Source organism: Microcaecilia unicolor, chromosome 1, assembly GCF_901765095.1.
Source record: "Microcaecilia unicolor chromosome 1, aMicUni1.1, whole genome shotgun sequence".
Taxonomy (NCBI): domain Eukaryota; kingdom Metazoa; phylum Chordata; class Amphibia; order Gymnophiona; family Siphonopidae; genus Microcaecilia; species Microcaecilia unicolor.
Window position 1 is genome coordinate 240556351 of NC_044031.1, and position 14791 is coordinate 240571141.

At 41.7% G+C, this 14791-nt stretch overlaps 1 protein-coding gene across 1 annotated transcript in view; it reads right to left on the minus strand.

The window, feature by feature from the left end:
* Positions 1-264: 264 nt before the first annotated feature.
* Positions 265-14791, minus strand: part of ANKS6 (ankyrin repeat and sterile alpha motif domain containing 6) — a 204779-nt gene continuing 190252 nt past the window's right edge. Inside the window, exons 15-16 of the mRNA XM_030205050.1 lie at positions 14643-14739; positions 265-2081 (exon numbers count right to left, since the gene is read on the minus strand). Of these exons, the coding sequence (XP_030060910.1) occupies positions 2032-2081; positions 14643-14739 (147 nt within the window). The 3' untranslated portion in view covers positions 265-2031. The remainder of the gene's footprint in view (positions 2082-14642; positions 14740-14791) is intronic.

A 14791-nucleotide genomic window follows, 5' to 3' on the forward strand; every position in this document is an offset into this window, starting at 1 on the left:
AAATATCTTTATTTACACCTTTAACAGGTATTTATGAGGATAGCTAACAATGGTCTCTCCCACCTAAGGGAGCCCTTTCCCTTTGATTACTTATGCAGCCCATGAAAAACAAGGCAGACAATCATATGCAAAATTTACCATTTGCAAACACATGTAGTTTGATGTCTATCCATTTATGTTTTGTTTTTTTTAACCTGCCTTCATTCTCTCTCTTCCTCCATTTTTTTCTGGTGCCCTTTGTATGTATTTTTATTTCTCACTCCCTCTTTCCTTTTTTTTCCCCTGCCTACTGCTCCTGTTTCTTGTTAGTTTCTTCTTGATTCCTCTTCCTATTTGTTAATTTCCTCCGTTCCCCAGTCTTCTTATCTGTCCTTCTATACCAACACCCTGGATGTCTCACTCTCTGCCTCCCCAGCATCTCCCTTTCCTTCCTCCCTCCCACCCACCCATATTTATAGTTCATTCTCCCCTTCTGGGTCCTATCTCTGATGCCCTCTCTGCCTTCCCTTCCAATTATTTTCTTGTTTATTCCTCTTAAAAAAAAAGCCATGTTGAATCAGACCAAGGTCCATCCAGCCCGCCAGCCTGTCCTCCAAGAGCAGCCAAGGACTCAGCAGATCCCCCAAATTAGATCTAGTTCTCATAGTTCTTTTCCAAGGATGAATAAGGGCTCTTTCAAGTCTACTTGGCTAATAATTTATTATGAACTTTTCCAAACCTATTTTGAACTCTTGCTACTAGTTACCTTTACTATATCCTCCCACCTACAGATTCTATAGCTTAATTATATACTACTCAGCATCCTTTCTTTATACCATATTTTATTTCTCCTTTTCCAGTACTTACAGCCTTTTCCCTCTTATAATCTCCCGCTATACTTAATGGAGAAGTAGCAGTCTAATTTGTTAGAGCAGTGGACTGAGTACCAAATCCCACCATGGCTGCTTAGGACCTTGGGGTGAGTCACTTTAACCCCTCCATTGCTTTAGGTACAAACTTAGACTGTGAGCTCACTCATCACGCGTATGCACAGAAGTACCAGTAGGTGTTGAGCATGCCACTTACTCTACACCGCCTTGAGTGTTCTTTCAAAAAGGTGGTAAATAAATCCTAATAAATAAAGTGTCCTAAGAGGGATCATTTTTAGTGTGTATGGCAACCCCAATCACTTTGAAATTTGGTTTGCCTGTGCAGGTGATAGACTCCTTAAGTACAAGACTCTCACTCAGTGCAGAAGATTTTTTTTTTTAATACAGTGCTTCAGAATACTATAACAGCATCTTGGGCTGGTAGCAAGGATTGTGCACCATCACACAGGTCATCCCCATATTTATTCATTTGGACCACCTTTATGAAGAGATTCACCCAAGCTCATGTACAAGTTGATCAAGTATGAGGCCTTTGAGCCAGCAGTTGGTGGAACAGAGGCAGCATGCAGTTCAGGGCCCCATGATCCTGGAGTTCCATAAAGAGCACGTTGGTACATGGTCCAGGTCTGTCACTGTTATGATCAACACAGGGGCAGGGATATAAAATAGGGGGAAAAATCCCTTTGCAAGTTATGGAAGAAGGCTCATAGCACCAAATTCCAGCCTTGCTTTCAGACCAAACTGGATATGCAAAGGAACAGAGGGAAACAGTAGGGTTAAAAATTAATATAAAAAATCTAAAAAAAAACAAAAAAAAAAACCTTAAAAGTAAAACACATTTTAGCACAATCTGGTCACCTCAATTTAACACATTTTTATATTGCATCTGCTCTCCCCTGTTCCGCTAGACATAGTTCTCGATTGTATGTCTACAACACTCAGATTTAGCTCACTTCATTATAAGTAAACCACTCTTCTCCATCTTGACTCTTCTTGAAGGCTGGACATCTGCATAGTTCTACAACAGTTTTTGGTGGGCTTGATTGACTGCAGAAGACTTTCCATCAGTGTCTTCCTGATTCCTTATGCATTGAAACACTAGCGTCTGTCTGGTGCTTGCAATCTGCCTTTGGATCTTAAATAATTTTATGATCCAGCACTGCTACCTCTTCGTAGCGGTGGATAGTGTAGGTCTTGTTCCAATAGAAGGAGCTAGAAAGAAGAGATCAAAAACACTTCATAAATTAAAAGTAACTGAGGCATACTTACATCTCCAAAAGGAAGAAACCTATAGAATTGAACTGTAGTACTGAAAGCCAGTTTGAAACAGAAGATACTTTTTAAAATGTGATAGTGTTTCTCTACCATTGAATTTAGCCATTTTAAGTGTTTGTAAAGCAAAATTCCTTGCCTGAAATAGGGTTTCTCCACAGACAGCAAGGAAATGCAGCCACACTTTCTGGTGCTGTCATCAGACATAGCCAGGGTGCCTGCAGCCTTCCTCCAGCATAAATAAGCTTGTTTTTTTTTTCTCCCCAAATTTCCCACCTCTCCAATTTCAGGTGTCCTAGATTAGTGTTTCCCAAGTCAGTCCTGGAGTAGAACCTTGCTAGTCAGGTTCTCAGGACATCCACAATCAATATGCAAGAAAGAGTTGCATACAATGGAGGCAGCGAATGCAAGTCAATCTCAATAATATTCATTATGGATATCTTGAAAACCTGACTGGCAAGGGGGTACTCCAGAACTGATTTGTGAAACACTGTCCTAGATCTAACAATATGAGATTCTTTTGTTTATGTGAAGAAAAAAAATGATAGACATTTGTAAAACATGGGGTGGGGGAGTTTAAGGTGGGAAGGGAAAGATGGCTGCATTTCTTTTGTCTATGGAGAACCCGTTACAGGTAATCAACTTTGCTTTCTCCAAAGGCAAGCAGGGTAAACGCAGACACTTTCTGGTGAATCCAGAGCTAGGGCTCTCCTATGGTATTTTATGATTTTGGTGTCTCAAAAGATGATAGGACTGGTGTAGAAAATGACAAAGTAATGGCAATGCTCAAAAAAAAAAAAAAAAAAAAATTACCGTAGATGCAGGAACAAAGCTTTTTACTGCCCCCACAGGAATGGTAAGAAGCCTTGTTCCCCCCCATTAAAAAAAAAAAAACAAAAAAAAAAAATCCCCGCAGGTGTCAACTTTCCTGGAGCCGGCAGAGATTCATACAGGCCAGCTCTGTGGGCTTCCTCCTGCCCTCTCTTCCTCAATTTCCTGTTTAGTGTCAAAAGAAGAAGTTGAGGAAGAGAGGGCGGGACGGCAGAAGGAAGGCCACAGAATTGGCCTGTGTGAATCGCTGCCAGCTGCACTTGGGATATCGTTAAAGCCATACAACTGTGCCTGAATAAAACTGAGCAGAACTGGCCTAAGCAACATGTGGAATACCACAAACCCTGATCAGTGAAGCTAAAAAGCTGTGGAGTAGGTATGGAATATATGAACACTGTTGAGAGCTGTTGGAGGCAGGCTATGATGTACATCAGCCTGACAAAGAGAATGTTACATTGCTTCACTAGGCTGCAATCAACAGTAGGATAGATCTGGTTAAGTACTATATATCAAAAGGCATAAAGATCAGCATGGAGGAATTCTACTCTACTTCACTAGGCAACAAGACAGGGTCACTTGGCAATAGTTACACAAATGATGAAGTATGGGGCTGATCCATCACTCACTGATGGGGAAGGATGCAGCTGCATTCACCTAGCTGCTCAGTTTGGACATACCTTAATCATTGCTTATCTGATAGCAAAGGGCCAGGATGTAGATATGATGGATCAAAACTGAATGTAGGAAAGTGTAAGTGACACACACGTGTGGGGGGTGGGGGCGGGGAGGGTGAAAAGTGCTGACTGGACCCATGGGGGGAGGAGGGGGGGGGGCTAGAGGGAAAGGAAATACATAGAACAAGGGAATGAAGGAAGAAGAAGTCAAATATTGAACCCACAGCAGGAGACAGAAAGAGGGCAGCACATGAGCCAGATACTGGAATGGGTAGGGGAAAAGAAGGAGAGAAGCTGGGTTGGGTTGGAGAGAAGAGAGACACACTGATGTGGAAGAGAGAAGCTAGACACAGTGGTAACAGAGGGGAAATTATGTGTATGGGGGGTGCACACAGGGGCACAAAGGGAAGGTGCTGCATGGGGATGTTATATGGACACAGAGGGGTAATGCCAGACACAGAAGGGAGATGTTATCCAACACAGGGAGAGGATGGCGAGATAGAGAGGTAATGATAGATGCAGGGATATGAGCACATGTGGGATATAAATGCCATAAATAAATAAATACTGGACAGGGAAGTATTTTTGTTGCTTTCCTCTGGACCACCTCAAGTCTTTTTACATCCTTAGCAAGATACAACCTCCAAAAATGAACACAATACTCCAAGTGGGGCCTCAACAATGACTTGTATAGGGGCATCACCACCTCCTTTCTTCTGTTGGTTACGCCTCTCTCTATACAGCCTAGCATATGTCTGGCTACAGCTACTACTGCCTTATCACACAGTTTCGTCACCTTCAGATCCTCAGATACTATCACTCCAAGGTCACTGTGCATATCAGCCTCACCTCCTACCATCAACGGCTCCCTTGAATTTCTACTCCCTAAGTGAATCACTTTGCACTTTTTTGCATTGAATTTTAATTGCCAAAGACAATTCTTCTAACTTTTGTTGACCTTTTTTCATGTTTTCCACTACCTCCGGGGTATCCACTGTATTACAAATCTTGGTATCATCTGCAAAAAGGCAAACTTTACCTTCTAACCCTTCGGCAATGTCGCTCACAAATATTATATTGAACAGAATCAACCCCAGCATTGATCCTTGAGGCACTCCACTACTCTCACCTTGTCTTCCTCCAAGTGAATTCCATTAACCATTCCAGAACATTGGTGTGAAGAGCACAGTCCTGATGAATGTATAAACCTTGGGTGGCCAGGTGAAGAGGCACCCCCCATCTTCAGGTGGATGTGTCTGTGGTTAAAGTGATGGGATGTGGAAAGTGAAATGAACAGAACCTCATCTGCGGGTGGACATGTCTATGGTTAGAGATGTGATGGGATGTGGAGGGTGAAATGGACAGCCCTCAAGGAGATTGGGTCCACTATTAAAGAGATGAAAAAAATGGATGATGTTAGGTGAATCCTCTTGTTCAGAGACCGACTACAGTAATCCCAATATCTCTTGAGATACTACTGGTGTGGCCTCATGTGCTGTCTGGCCAAGAAAATGCCTTGCACTGTGACCATTCGTCCTAGAATTTTGAGTACATTGTGGGTCATTGAGCACACCTGGCTCAGATTGAGATAAATGTACAACGGTGAGGGCTCTGTCATTTGAAAAGTAAGCTTTAATTTGTTCTTGTGTGTCTAGATGTGCCCTAGAAGAGCACTGACTGTTTTAGGTGTAAAAAATTGGACTTCTGCTCATTAAGAAGCCCTGCATTTGCACAAGGACTATCGTTTACAGGATCACTGAACTTGGAGCTCTGATAAGTCAGAACTTATTCAATTGTCTTGATAAAGAAAAAACTTAGTGTCCACCCTTGAGGAGAAAGGTGGCAACTACAGCCAGACAGTGTGTGAAAATGCTGGACTTTGCAGAAGATCCAAAGGGAAGAATGTAGTACTGGTAATGATATAGTAATGTGAATTCCAGTGATGTGGATGAATAAGCATGTGGGAGGAGTCATTCTTCAGGTCTAGAAAGGCAAACTAATCATTTTTGTCTAGAAGGAGAAGAATGATAAGAGTTCATTTTGAACTTTTCCCTCTTTAATAATAATAGACTGACGTCACACAGGTCCAAAATGGGCCATTCTGATATTTGGGGGAAGGACGAAAAAAGTTTGAGTAAAACCCTTTGGCATGAAAATGGACTGGAAGTTTGTTAACTGTACCATTTTGAAAAAGATTTGATATCTCTTACTCTAAAATGGAGCAATGGTGAGGGGAAATATTCCTGTGCCTTGATGAGGGCTTCATTAAGAAATTTCGTCTGTACCTGTGTTTTAAAAAAAAATGTTTTTATTTATAACCATTTACACTTTTACAAGCGATAAAACAACTTGCTGGAAATACAGAGAAAGTAATATGTAGGAATTATTTCAGTCAGGTAATTCTATTCTCTTCCTTAGACCACTAAATGTACCTGTGTTTTATAATGTTTAAAACCCACTGATTTATGGTTATTGCTTACCATGCCTTGAAAATGAACTGACTTCAGGAGGAAGTGATGTCAGCATCCTGAATGGCAGCATAAATGCAGGGTTCTGTCCCAGTCTTCTCTGCATAAATTGATCTCAGACCTAATTGGAGGATGTGGAACACCCTCGTTGGACCAGCAGACTGTTTTTGGAGGCAAAATTTGTGGTCGGACTCACTGATTCTGGGGCTGCCTTTTGCTACTGAGAACTTCAGGTGCAACAAATTGGCACCAGTGCACTCTGAGGCTGATTGCAGCACAGATGCAGAGTGATCTGCTCTTACTTACAATTCACGGCGCACTGACAAATGGACAAATGACAAGTGGTTGGGAGGCAGGGCTGGTGGTTGGGAGGCGGGGATAGTGCTGGGCAGACTTATACGGTCTGTGCCCTGAAGAGCACAGGTACAAATCAAAGTAGGGTATTCACAAAAAGTAGCACATATGAGTTATCTTGTTGGGCAGACTGGATGGACCGTGCAGGTCTTTTTCTGCTGTCATCTACTATGTTACTATGTATGTATATATGTTAGATCTTAAAGATTTTTCCCTGGTGCAGCAAGATATCAAAACCGCTCTGGATGATATGAAGAAGGAGACTGATACTCTCAGCGAGAGTCAGGAAGCCACGGAACAAAGAATTGCTGCATGTGAGGACCAGGTGGACTCAATGCAAAGGGCTGAGTAGGCTTTGTGGGATAAGGCTGAAAACTTGGAGAACAGATTCCACTGTGGGTTTCCAGAAGGGTCTGCCTTAGTAACTGCATAGCTGTTATTCAGGATCTGCCTAAAGCCTTCCTTGGCCCAAACGAGCAGGGCGGATCTTATGCAGTCATTAAGACAGACCGAGCACACAGAACCCTTGGGCCTCGCAAAGAAAACCAGGCCCATGATATAACCTGCCTGCATGATTTCTCGGGGAAAGAAAGACTGTTAGCAGTGGCTTGAGCTAAGGGTCAGATTTGATGAAAGGGAAGAGCGTACAAAAGGGCTGACTACGTTCTTGAGAAAAGAGCAGCTTCGTTATTGGTTTTTAGGAGGGGACATGTTAATTTAGTTTAAATAATTACATTAGGTGTGTTTGAGATGCTTTAGAGATGGTATGGTAGCGGGATATAAAGCACATCATAAGCTATTGTAGTTTATTAGCTTCACTTTGAATGTTTCTACTGTATGTTGTTTGGGACAATGGTGCTAGCCTCATGCGACAGAGGGGAGAGGCAGGCAGGGAGAAGTGTTGGGGAAGAGAGAGGGGTGGAGAGGGGGCCAGGGGGAGGGGAGGAAGAGAGTATGGCTTGTGTTGTTATTCAATAAGGTTCTGCAGAGCTGTTAGGATTTATGGACTGGTACCTTAATGAGGAAAGATTAACTGAAGAGCGCAGGTACGGACTTTCAATGTGCAGGGTCTTAATGCCCCCAGGAAGGGAAGTTTGTTATATAAGGAACTGATAAAACTTAACTTGGACATTGCTCTTATTCAGGAGACCCATTTTGATAAGAAAGGGGAGAAACTCCTTACCCACAAATCATACCCCCAGATTTATAGCTGTTCTACAAAAGATGGGAAGTAAAGATGTGGGGTCTCAATCTTGATTTCTTAGCATTTACCTCTCTCGATATTAAATTACAAATGTGATGAAGAGGGCAGAATGCTGATGGTGCTAGGAAACCTATATAGGGAATGGGTTACTATAACTAATGTATATGGCCCTAGCAAACACTAGAACGATTTATGGAGGAGGGTCCACAAAATGACTGATGAGGAGGCTCAGGGCCATTTACTGGCAGGGGTGGATTTTAATTTTTCAGCTCTCTCTGGCTTGGATAGATAACTTAGCAAGTCTAAGGCGAGAGGAGAGGCACCTCATTTTTATAATAAGCTACTTAAAGATAATAAATTCACAGATCTTTGGCACACCAAACATCCTAAGGGTAAACAATTTACTTACTACTCTTTAGTTCATGATAGTTATGCCCACTTGGTTATTATTTTGGCTAATCCATACTGGTTGGATCAACTGGTGGATGCTCATATTGTGGCCCCTACTTGGTCTGATCATACTTCGGTGTGGTGTGCCAAACCTCAGGGCCATACCTGTTGCAGGCTTAATGAGAGTCTCCTCCAGGGCAGTGTTATCAAGGAGGATCTTTTCTGGAAAGTGGAAACCTGTATGGAAACTAATGAAACCGGGGAAGTTTCTGACCCTATCTTTGTGAGGGGATGAAGTCTGTGTTGAGGGAGAACTAATCAAGTGGGGAACAAAGGGTTAAAAAAAAAGAATTTTCTAGTTGATTGTATTTCAGAATTTGAGAAAAAATTACAAAAGGGGTTTCACAACAAGATAGACATTTACTAGGTAAACTGCAAAGGGACCTGCAAATACTAAGGCTTGCCAATATTGAGTATAAACTCAGACAAACTGAGCAGACATTCTATGAGCATAAGGATAAGCTGGGTAGGCTTTTGGCTAGACATCTCAAGTAAAGGCAGGCGCAGGGCCAGGCCCAAATAACTAAAAGATGATGATGGTGACCTCCTTTATAAGCAAATAGTTTCCTAGATTTTTACACAAAACTTTATGCCACTGATAAAACTGTACTGTAAGTAGGATTCTGGAGCGACAATGGCACAAATCTCGCTTTCCTTATCAGTTATCTCTATGTAAGGCTGTGACAGCACATTACAAACAGACTCTCTAGCTAAAAAGAAATACTACTAAAAGGTATCACCTCTTACTACTGTTCTTCTAGCTCCCAAGTTAATGCAATGTCATGCAATTCTTCATCGCTCTTTCAGACACCATCTAAATCTGAGGTCTCCAAATTGATTTCTTCCACATCCCCTAGTGACCCCGTTCCAATTTATTTTATGAAGCTCATTTCTGGTTCTTTTATTGTTCAAATTCACAGCATGATTTCCACTAGCCTTAAATTGATGTGTTTTCATCTTTTTGGAAGTTAGCTACAATATATCCTCATCTTAAAGATCCTAAAGCTAACCTGACATATCTTATCTCCCACTTTCACTCTTAGCATTCATTTCCAAACCCACGAAAAAAAGTAGTGGTCCAACAACTTGAACTATTCTTAGAAAAAACTAATGCTCTGCATCCATCTCAAGCTGGATTTTAGCAGGGTTTTTTCAACAGAACATTCTCTGCTTGGAATAACTGAGTTTGTACATTGTATGCATGATAGAGCAGAGAAACCTTTTGAATTGCCTTACTGGGTCAGACCAATGGTGCATCTAGCCCAGTATCCTGCTTTCAGCAGTGGCCAATCAATTAACAAGTACCTGGCAGAAAACCAATTAGTAGCACCATTCCATGATACCAATCCCAGGACAAGCAATGGCTTCCCCCAAGTCCATCGCAATAACAGACTATGGAATTTTCCTCCAGAACAGTGTCCAAACCTTTATTAAATCCTGATAGGCTAACTGCTGTTTCCACACCTTCCGGCAACAAGTTCCAGAGCTTAACTATTCTTTGAGTGAAAATAATATTTTCTCCTATTTGTTTTAAAAGTATTTCCATGCAATTTCATTGAGTGTCCCCTGGTCTTTGTACATTTTCAATGAGTGAAATACCAATTTATCTCCATCCACTCCACACCACTCAGGATTTTGTAGACCTCTCTCATATCCTTCTTCAGCAGACTCTTTTCCAAGCTGCAGAGCCATAACTTCTTTCGCCTTTCTTTATATGGGAGGAGTTTCATCCCCTCTTATTATTTTGGTTGCTCTTCTTTGAACCTTTTATAATTTCACTATATATTTTTTGAGATACGGCGACCAGAATGGAACACAATACTCATGGTGAGGTTGCACCATGGAGCGATACAGAGGCATTATAATGGTCTTATTTTGCATCCCTCTCCTACTGTGTCCCTATTTTGAAGGCTTTTGGTGCTTTTTTGTTTTTTTGCTATTTGGCATCCCTCTCCTACAATATCCTGTTTGCTTTTTTGGCCACCGCAGCACACTGGGCAAACGATTTCAGAATATTGTCTACAATAACACCTAGGTCTTTTTCTTGACGCCTAAAGCGGACCCTAGCATCAGATAACTATGATTCAGATTATTCTTCACAATGTGCATCACTTTTGCACTTGTCTACATTAAATTTCATCTGCATTTGGATGCCCAGTCTTCCAGTTTCCTAAGGTCTTCCTGCAATTTTTCACAATCTGCATGCATTTTGACAAATTTGAATAAATTTGCAGATGACACGAAACTAATCACCTCACTCGTCATTCTGATTTCCAGATCATTTATAAATATGTTAAATAGCACTGGACCCAGTACAGATCCCTGCAGAACTCCACTATTCACCCTCCTCCATTGACAAAAATGACCATTTAACCGTTCCTGCTATTTTCTGTCCAATAACTAATTCTTAATCCAGAGAAGAACATTGCCTCCTATCCCATGACTCTTTAATTTTCTCAGGAGTCTCTCATGAGCTTTCTGAAAATCTAGATACATTACATTAACCGGCTCACCTTTATCGACATGTTTATTCATGCCTCAAAGAAATGAAACAAATTGAAAAATTACAAGTGGATCTTATGAAATTGGGAGACTTGGGAATCCAAATGGCAGATGACATTTAATATGAGCAAGTGCAAAGTGATGCATGTGGGAAAGAGGAACCCGAACTATAGTTACATGACGCAAAGGTTCCACATTAGGAATTACCGAATGGAAAGGAATCTAGGTGTCATTGATGATGATACGTTGAAACCCTCTGCTCAGAGTGTGGAGGCGGCTAAGAAAGCAAATAGAATGTTATGTATTATTAGGAAAGGAATGGAAAACAAAAATTAGGACGTTATAATGCCTTTGTATCGCTCCATGGTGAGATTGCTCCTCAAATATTGTGTGCAATTCTGGTTACCGCATCTCAAAAAAGATATACTGGAATTGTACAGAGAAGGGCGACAAAAATGATAAAGGGGATGGGACGACTTCCCTATGAGGAAAGGCTAATGAGGTTTTGGCTCTTCAACTTGGAGAAAAGATGGCTGAGGGGAGATAAGATAGAGGTCTATAAGATAATGAGTGGAGTGGAACGGGCAGACATGAATCGCTTTGTTTACTCTTTCCAAAAATACTAGGACTAGGGGGCACGCACTGAAGCTACAAAATAGTAAATTTAAAACAAATTGGAGAAAATATTTCTTCACTCAACTTGTTATTAAACTCTGGAAATCATTGTCAGAGAATATAATAAAAGCAGTTAGCTTAGCGGGGTATAAAAAGAAGGTTTGGCTAGCTTCCTAAAAGAAAAGTCCATAAGTCATTATTAAGATGGAGTGGAGGAAAATCCACTGCGTATTTCTAGGATAAGCAGCATAAAACGTATTGTACTGTTTTGAGATCTTGCCAGATACTTGTAACCTTGATAGGCCACTGCTGGAAACAGGATGCTGGGCTTGATAGACCTTCAGTCTGTCCCAGTATGGCAACACATATTCTTATTGGTGAGGCAAGACCTCTGTTGGCTGAATCCATGCTGACTCTGTCCCATTAAACTATGTTTGTCTACATGTTCCGTAATTTTATTCTTTATAATAGTTTCCACTATTTTGCCTGGCACTGAAGTCAGGCTTACCTGTCTGTAATTTCCCAGATCACCCCTGGAGCCCTTTTTAAAAAATCGGTGTCACACTGGCCACCCTCCAAGTCTTCAGGTACTATGGAAAATTTTAACGACAGGTTTACAGATCACTAGCCGCAGATCAGCAATTTCATGATTGAGTTCTTTCAATACCTTGTGGTGTATACCATCCAGTCCAGGTGACTTATCACTATAATTTGTCAATTTGGCTCAGTACATCTTCCAAGTTCACTAAGATTTCTTTCAGTTCTTCCGCATCGTCACACCTGAAAATCACTTCCGGTACGGTACTGGTGGATCTCACATCTTCTTCTGTAAAGACCGAAGCAAAGAATTCATTCAATCTCTCTGCTATGTCCTTGTCCTTCCTGAGTACTCCTTTTGCTCGTTCCTGATCTAACAGGTCCCACAGATTCCCTCCCGATATACCTGAAAAAAGCGTTACTATGAGTTTTTCTCTCCGCAGCAAGTTTTTCTTCATATTCTCTTTTAGCCTTCTTTATCAATGCTTTGTATCTGGCTTGATAGTGCTTATGCTGCTTCTTATTTTCTTCATTTGGATCCTTTTTCCATTTTTATAAGGATGTTCTTTGGCTCTAACAGCCTCTTTCACCTCACCATGATGGCTGTTGTGGAACCTTTGTTAATACGTGGAATACATCTAGTCTGGTCTTTCACAATGGTATTTTTAAACATAATTCGTCTCCCTTGACCTCAGTGCTGCTGTTGATTCAGACCATACTATTCTCTTACATCACCTAGAATGCTTGGAAATCTGTGGGATTCCACTAGATTTGCTCCAGTCCTATCTTCATTCTAGATCTTTTTGAGTCCACTGTAACATAGTGGATATAATCAATTCAGTAAATCAGAAAACAGACAGATTATCAAGTAAGTAGTGATGCACTGGAATTCCTATTGTTGATTATTATGATAAGCCTTGTTAAAAAAATAAAAGTTTTTAGTGATTTTCGAAAGTTGCTTAGGTCGTGAATAGTTTTCAGATCCAGTGGTAATGCATTCCACAGCTGTGTGCCAATGTAGGAAAAGCAGGACGCATGTACTAGTTTGTATTTTAGACCTTTACAGCTAGGGAAATGAAGACCCAGGAATGTGCTTGCTGATCTTTTAGCATTCCTGGGTGGTAAATCAATAAGGTCTGACATGTATGCCGGAGCGTTTCCATGAATTACTTTATGAACCAGAGTGCAAACTTTGAACACAGTACGTTCTTTAACTGGAAGCCAATGGAGCGTCTCTCTAAGCTTTATACTCTTCAGTTTGGCTGGTGTTCTTTAGAGAAGTTTGGGTCTACCTGTGCCAGCTAACCAGATGCAGTTTGACAATGGAAGTAGCATAGTACATACATTTGTTATCAAATGACAAAACTCATAGTGATCCTGCACAGAAATTTTAAAATAAGGTTAAAATGTATAGTTTTTTTTATTAGAGGAATAAACACATGACAAAGGAACCTCTTGTACCAATTAAACAATAAAATAAAAAAATGGTCCAGCTGTAGTTACATTAAATAATAAGAAATAGGTATGGTTATTTGGAACCTTATCAACCTTGCTTGAAGGCCAACTGCAGTGCTGTTTTAAGATAAGTAGCTTTTCTTGATATATGCAGGGATTTATTTACTGTTCAAGGTTCCTCTGAGGCAGGCAAACAGTCAAAAAATCAGCCAGACACTGGAATCTCTGCAACTTTGACAACATTATTTGGGAGGACAAGAGTCCAATGGAACTGAATATCTGCAGCACTCATGCTATATCTTTTTCAAATGCATACAAAATCATCCAAAAAACTACAAATGTCACTTACTGGCGAACTGAGCATGGTAGATGATGGAATTCTATTAATCCCCAATATGAGATTGAGTTAACTAAATCTGATATCCCACTCAACTACTTTTTTTTGCAATTCTTTTGTTCATAATGTTGTAAACAATCATGTTTACTTTATTATTTGTGGTACTATTGTCAGCTCTCTTTGCTGTATTTTATTAAGACATTTTGTAAATAATGGTCAAGAAGTGCAGCCAATTTCAACTGAAGAGCCTATATACAGAGACCTGAAGGAAAGAAAAACCACAGGGCTTAATTACAGGCAGGGGCGTATCTGAACTGCGGCGGTAGGGGGGGCCAGGGCCAGAGAGGGGGGGCACATTATAGCCCCCCCCCCCCCGCCGCCGCCGCCGCCGCCGCCATTGCCGATCCCCCTCCCCCCAGCCGCTGCCATTGCTAACCCTCCCCCTCCGTTGCTCGCCTACCTTCGCTGGCGGGGGACCCCAACCCCCGCCAGCCGAGGTCCGCGTCCTCCTGCCGCTGCCGGCTGCCTTTGGTCCTTTCATTCTTCCATTGAAGCTGGCGCCGACGAAAAAGTTTCTTTTGAATCTGACGTCGCTGCACGTTGCACCTTGTACGTGCAGGACGTCAGACTCAGAAACAATTTCTGAGTCTGACGTCCTGCACGTACAACGTGCAGCGACGTCAGACTCAAAAGAAACTTTCGTCGGCGCCAGCTTCAATGGAAGAATTAAAGGACCAAAGGCAGCCGGCAGCGGCAGGAGGACGCGGACCTCGGCTGGCGGGGGTTGGGGTCCCCCGCCAGCGAAGGTAGGCGAGCAACGGAGGGGGAGGGTTGGCAGCGGTAGGGGGGTCCAGGGCGAAATCTGCGGGGGCCCAGGCCCCTGAGGCCCCACGCAGATACGCCCCTGATTACAGGCACACTTTCCTTCCTCATAGTGCCCAACTAACAGTAAATTCTAGTCATCCTTATAGATGACTAGTCAAATCTTATAGTTTGTCAACCTTAGAGAGAAGAGAATGTAACTTAAGAGGAAATAATGAAGGCGAAGCATAATTTAAGCTTCATAAAACTTACTTTGCGAAATACCAAGAGTTCTAGTATTGCTAGCACTGCTTTCAAAGGATGAATGAAAGTTGTGTATAGTTTCTTGCAGAATTTGTCTTTCACGTCCCTGTAAAAGAAACAAGATATTTGTCCATTACATACAGCCGAGACACACAGCA